This window comes from Mustela lutreola, chromosome 14 (assembly GCF_030435805.1).
Source record: "Mustela lutreola isolate mMusLut2 chromosome 14, mMusLut2.pri, whole genome shotgun sequence".
NCBI lineage: Eukaryota > Metazoa > Chordata > Mammalia > Carnivora > Mustelidae > Mustela > Mustela lutreola.
Genome location: NC_081303.1, coordinates 47,807,434 through 47,813,433, shown reverse-complemented (window position 1 = coordinate 47,813,433; position 6,000 = coordinate 47,807,434). Strand labels below are relative to the sequence as shown.

The following is a 6,000-nucleotide window of genomic DNA, read 5'->3' as shown; positions in this document are numbered from 1 at the left end:
GGCGAGACCAGCCCAGGTCCACTAGCCCCGGGCTTCCCAGCGAGCTTGCAGTTAACACTTGGGCACCTGTGGCACTGCGGGGCAGGGCGGAAGAGCCACGTCCTCAATCAGTTGGGGGGTCTGCTCCCAAGCCCACTCTGCGCATCCAGACCAGCTGGTGCCTCCCCCTCACGGCCCCCCGCCCCCAGGACCCCCGTAGCTTCCCCCCAACACCCCGCAAGAGCCACAGCCCACTTTGCCAAGATGTCCAAGGTAGCCAAGTATCGCCGGCAGGTGAGTGAAGACCCCGACATCGACAGCCTGCTGTCCACCCTGTCTCCCGAGGAGATGGAGGAGCTGGAGAAGGAGCTGGACGTGGTGGACCCCGACGGGAGCATCCCCGTGGGCCTGCGGCAGAGAAGCCAGACCGATAAGCAGTCCGTGGGCACGTACAACCGGGAAGCCATGCTCAACTTCTGTGAAAAGGAGAGCAAGAAGCTTATTCAGAGGGAGCTGTCCATGGACGTGAGTGAGCAATACGTGCGAGGGAAGGGGGGAGGGCGGGGAGGGCAGGGGGACCCGCACTCGTGACTAGGATGCTTCTCTCCTCCGAGGAAACGGTCTCTTTGGCAAGAGATGGAACGCTTCAGCACCGATTACCATCTGCTGAGCGCGCAGCGTGAACCTCTTACCCCTAATTTCTGTTATAAAGCACAAATTGGCTCTGTTGGGAGAACTCAGCATCCTGCAGTGGCAGATAGAGCTGCTGGTAGGTTGGGAGCTGGAGAACGTCCTTGAAGCGTTCATTGTCAAGTTGATTTCATCCTTGTCCCCCTGCACATTCACTCTACCCCTTGTGGGGGAGAAGGCAGGGGCTAGAATGATGCGTGCTGTCTCTTGGCAGTCACCCCAGAAAAGAAAGTCAGGTCTCCTTGCAGAACTGCTTGTCTTCAAGCCCTCTGGCCCCATGGGCAACTCGTGGCACATGGATGATTTGAGGAAGCTCAGGGGCATGTGAGCTTCCCAAAGCAACGGTCAGGAGTCAGGGGTCAAGGGTTGGGGGTCTGTGAGGTAGGAAATGCTCTTCACCTGGTGGCTTCAGTTACCCTCACAGGAAAGGTGGGGTTTGTACTTCCTAAAGGAACATCTTGAGGGAACATCCCTTCCTTTTAGTCATAAGTCCTTTTACAAGCCAGCAAGTCCCCTTTGCTGGGGGATAAAGATAGTTCCCAGCAGGGTTGTGCCTTGAGGAGGGGACAGTGGAAGGACAAGGGCAGGAGGGCCATTTTGGAAACATCTGCCAATGTCTAGGATGGGCTTAAGCAAAACCTGTTTTTGTTTTCCCGGCTTGGCCTGGAGGAGTTCTTTATTTGCCATGTGTTTGTATGTGAGTTTTCTTGGGACAAACTAGACTAGCCTCCCCCTGAGTGTGACTCATAGAGCCCCTCATCCGCTGTAGAGAGGGGTTAGTGGGAAAACTGTCTTCTCTTTGTGAGCTGGTTCTTACTGGCCACGTCTCTTGTCCTTGTGGATTCTTGCATGAGAAAGTTCAGTGTCAGTTCTTGTCCTTTGTTTTACTTCTATGGAAACCAAGACCCAGAGGTTCACGTGATATGTTCATTCTCCCAGAGGGAATGAGAAAGGCAACAGTATCTCCCGGAACTTCTGTGACATGTCTGGCTGGGTAGGAGTTTGCGCTGGACACTAGTCACAGAGCACGTTTGCGGACAGAGCCCTGGCTCCTTGAGTGTAGGGCTGGGGGAGGGAGGGATGAGGGAAAATGAGATAGGGGAACTGGACCTCTCTCTCTGTCCCGACCACCTTGGGCCCATGTTTAAGGCTTCACTAAGAAGCTAGGAGCGAGGGGAGTCAGAGGCTCAGAAATTCATTACCCTGTGGACAAGGGGATTGCCTTTGATGCCGCCACTCGGATAATGATGAGCAAATACTAGAACATTCATAGAAAGGATGAGAAAATATAGGGGACTCCCTGTGAGGGCCTGGTCCTTCAAGACAGCTATCGGGACATGTAGGGAGAGCCAGGCAGCACACCCAAGGCTTTGGCCTCTCTGTAAATCTCCCACTTGGACCCCCGACTTCCACTCTGAAGCCTGACCCTCCTCTTCCCTCCCTCCTAGTCCCCAGACTCTGTGCCCAGTGGCTTCTGGTATATAGAAAGATACTCCTGAGGCTAAAGTCAAATGCAGAACATTCTTTTTTTTTTTTTTTTTTAAGATTTTATTTATTTATTTGACAGACAGAGATCACAAGTAGGCAGAGAGGCAGAGAGAGAGAGGAGGAAGCAGGCTTCCCACTAAGCAGAGAGCCCGATGCGGGGTTCGATCCCAGGACCCTGGGATCACGACCGGAGCCGAAGGCAGAGGCTTTAACCCACTGAGCCACCCAGGCGCCCCATTGCAGAACATTCTTAATCCCAAAGCAGGATGCTTAGGCTATGGAGAGTGTGAGGGGCTCTGGGACTCCTGGAAATTGCATTTGCAAAAGGCTTTTTTCTTTTTGCAAATGCAATTTGCTGAAAGCCTGGCGAACCTCACCTCCCCAGCCCCACTTCCCTCACCCCTGCCAGTGGTACCTTTGTTTCTGCCAACAGAGTCCGAGTCAAGGAATGGAGGGTGGTGTGTGTATGTGTATGCATCTTCAGTATGAGAAGATGGCTACGGGGCCCATTTTTCCCTTGGAGGGAGAGGCTGTCCCCATTCTTCCTCATCCAGTCCAAAGGCATGTGTCGCCAGAGTGGCTGAGTGGAGTTGTGGGTGCATCACGAGCCATGAGCAGAAGTCATCTCTGTAAGTTGGGATGAATGGCAATGAACCCAACCAAGTGACTTCTTCGGCACCATTAGCAAGCTAGTAAGTGCGGGCTTAAGAACTTGGATTTAGGTGCCAGAAAAGCCTGGTTTGAGTACCAACCTCTCTTCCTAAGAGCATAACTAAGTAACTTACAAGTTATCCAGTCTGCCACCTTCCCCTCAGCTACACAGTATCCAGCCTGCAGGATTGTTGTAAGAACCGAGAGGACAATAGTGGAAAGCACTTAGCACAGGGCTTGGCATATAATAAGTGTGTGATAAATGACAGCTATGCAATTATTAATTCACTGATGTTACCCCTGCCCAGCTCCTCCCTTCCTTTAAAGCCAAGCCCGACTGCTCAGCTAGGGGCCAAAGTAAGCAATAAACAAGCAAGTCCCGGGTGGGTGCTCGGGCTGGGGGGCCTTGGACAGCGCAGACACAGAGCGGCTCCCAGTTGGGCTCCAGGCTGCTGGACTGGCTGTAGCTCTTCCTGCTAGTGGCCTTTGCTCCCGTGAGGAACTGACTGGAAGTTAGTCAAAACAGAGTAACTTGCCTCTAGGAAGTGCAGCAAAGTGAGCATTTACTTACTGAGAAGCTTCAATAGGCGAACATCTTCACCTTTTCCTTTATTTAAGCCTCGCACTTCTTGGGAGATAGGTATGTTCGTCCTCATGATACAGATCAGAAAATTGAGGCTCAGAGAAGTGAGTAAGGGCCCTAAGTTCACACAGCAACAAGTACCCAGCCGTGCTTCCTTCTCTCTGCCTCACCTGGGTACAAAAAAGAGCAATCATGCCAGCCCCTGTTCTGAGGAATTTATCATCTAATTAGGATCACAAAACACACACATACAGACCCCCACAGTGGTGTGACAGGGCTTATACTACCAATTCATAAGTTGTTGTGGGATCCCAGGGCTATCACACTGGTCTTTTCTGGCTGAATGCTCATCCCTGCCCCCAGGACTGGGAACATAAATAGTAAAACCAAGTGTGGCCTCCGGATTCAAAGTGTTAGAACTGAGTGTTGGTTAGGGAAGTAAATCCTGCCTCGATATTGGATGGCATTAGGAATTTTTGTTAATTCCTTTTAGGTGGGATAATGGTATTATGGATATACTTTTTATTTTTTATTCTTTTTTTTTTTTTTAAGATTTATTTATTTATTTATTTGACAGATAGATCACAAGTAGGCAGAGAGGCAGGCGGGAGGGCGGGAAGCAAGCTTCCCGCTGAACAGAGAGCCTGATGTGGGGCTCGATCCCAGGACCCTGAGATCATGACCTGAGCCGAAGGCAGAGGCTTAACCCACTGAGCCACCTAGGCACCCCCATGGGTACACTTTTTAAAGGATCTTTGCCTTTTAAAGACACAAATCCTGAAATATTTATAGGAAAAACTGGTAGGATTAGGGCATTTGCTTTAAAGTAATGTGGGCAAGGGGAGTGGGAAGGGGTCAGGTGAACTGATGTTGTCCATCAGTTGATAACGTTGGGTCCACAAGCCTGCCTGTTAAACAGCTCTCTCTACTTTCATATGCTGGACATTTTCCATAACAAAAGGTTGGTTTGTTTTTTTTAGACAGACACTGAGAGTGGAAGCCTGGCCCAGTTTGGGTCTTAAGTTTTGATTTCTCCAGGGGAAGAGGAGGCCCAAGATTCATACTCTGGCTATACTGTTGGGTGGGTGGCTTCGCAGGTGACATCTCGGGCAGGCTTCTCCTTCAGTGGATAGAACACTCCAGGGCTGTCCTGGGTTGGTTTACCCCCTGCTTCATCAATATTCTTCTCTCTACCCCACCCCTGTGCCTCCTTCGGGTCTCAGGCACCACTTCCTCCAGGGAGACTTCCCTGAATGCCAGGGAGGCAAGTGTCAGCGTCATGTCTGATCTGAGCACTCCGGGCCACTGTGGACCAAAGCCATCCTGTTTTCTTATCTCTCTTCCTCACCGGCTTCTGTGATTCTGGTGGACAAGGGCTAACACTGGGCCTGGCATAGAGGTGGGCCCTTAACCTCTGTTTATTGAATGAATGTTAGGAGTAGGAGGTGGGGCTTGGCAGAGCTGACCCCTGGCTTGCTTCCCTCCCTTTAAAAGGACAGACCTCTCAGCCTGTGCGTTCTCCCCTAGTCCTTCTGGGGGGCTCTCCTTCTGTCCAGGTGGAAGACAAAACCCCTGGGCAGGTGTGTGGCCAAGAGCTCAGGGAAACCCGTGTGCTTGGCTCAAGTTTCAGGAACCTGATCCCAGCAGGTCAACTCATGTGTTCTCTTTCCTTCCCAAGTGGGAAAGAAAATCTCCAGCCTGCCTCCCCTGTCCTTCTCTCTGGCGTTACCAGGGAATGGGGATTAGCACCTGTACCCAGCCAGGAGCAGAGGCAGCTGACCTGGGGGGTGGAGGAAGCTCTTTCAGGTTCTTCCTTGAGAAGCTAACCAGAAGTACCCCACTAGCCAGTCACCCAGCCTTCTGACCTTCCCTGCGGGTTTCTGGCTCACACAGCTTAGCGGTTCCCCTCCCCTACCAGGCCCAGTTCATGGCCCAGCATCAGCGGCTTCTCTATAGGGATGGGGACGCCAGGAAGGCCCGAGGCCGGCAGCACAACCCTCAGATTGCCCTTTGCAGAGGACTGAGCCCTATCAAGAGTGGCCTGGGCGGCACGGCTCAACGATTAAGGAGATTAACCCCGACTGGTACACACCCAAAATAGCCCTGGGGTAGAGAGGGCAGAAGAGGTGATGGGGGCCTGTGGACCTGGGGAGGCGACCGCAGGCACCCAGCGGGGGTTAGACACGTTTAAATCTCTCTCCCTGGAGTCTAAAAAGTGTCTCCCTCCGGTTTGAAAGAGTAGTTACTCAATTTCTTAGACTGGGTGGTGGGATCCCCAGGTGTTTGTTTTCATTGTTGCTCCTACCCATAGTTGATATATTTTCTTCTTCATGTATCGACTCTCTGATTGATTAATTTTAAGCTGTAAAGCCCCAGCAGCTGGTCCACACACAGTCCCCCGACCCCTGTCGCTCACCTTTTCTGAGCAGGACCGCGGAGAGAAGAGCGTGGGAGAATAGGACCCGTGGCAGGAGGGAGGCAGGCCAGGCAGGACCCAGGAGGAGATGCAAACATGAAACCTGAGCGGAGAGAGGCAGATGGTCCGGGGAGGTGGATGAGCCCCACTGACCAAGGGCATCCGGTAGGCTGGGGGCTTTGGGTCCCCACAT

The 6,000-nt window shown here is 52.3% G+C and overlaps 1 protein-coding gene across 1 annotated transcript in view; it reads left to right on the top strand.

Annotated features, from left to right (window-relative positions):
• Positions 1-6,000, top strand: part of LMOD1 (leiomodin 1) — a 41,068-nt gene continuing 35,068 nt past the window's right edge. The window contains exon 1 of the mRNA XM_059145856.1: positions 1-504. Within this exon, the coding sequence (XP_059001839.1) occupies positions 244-504 (261 nt within the window). The 5' untranslated portion in view covers positions 1-243. The remainder of the gene's footprint in view (positions 505-6,000) is intronic.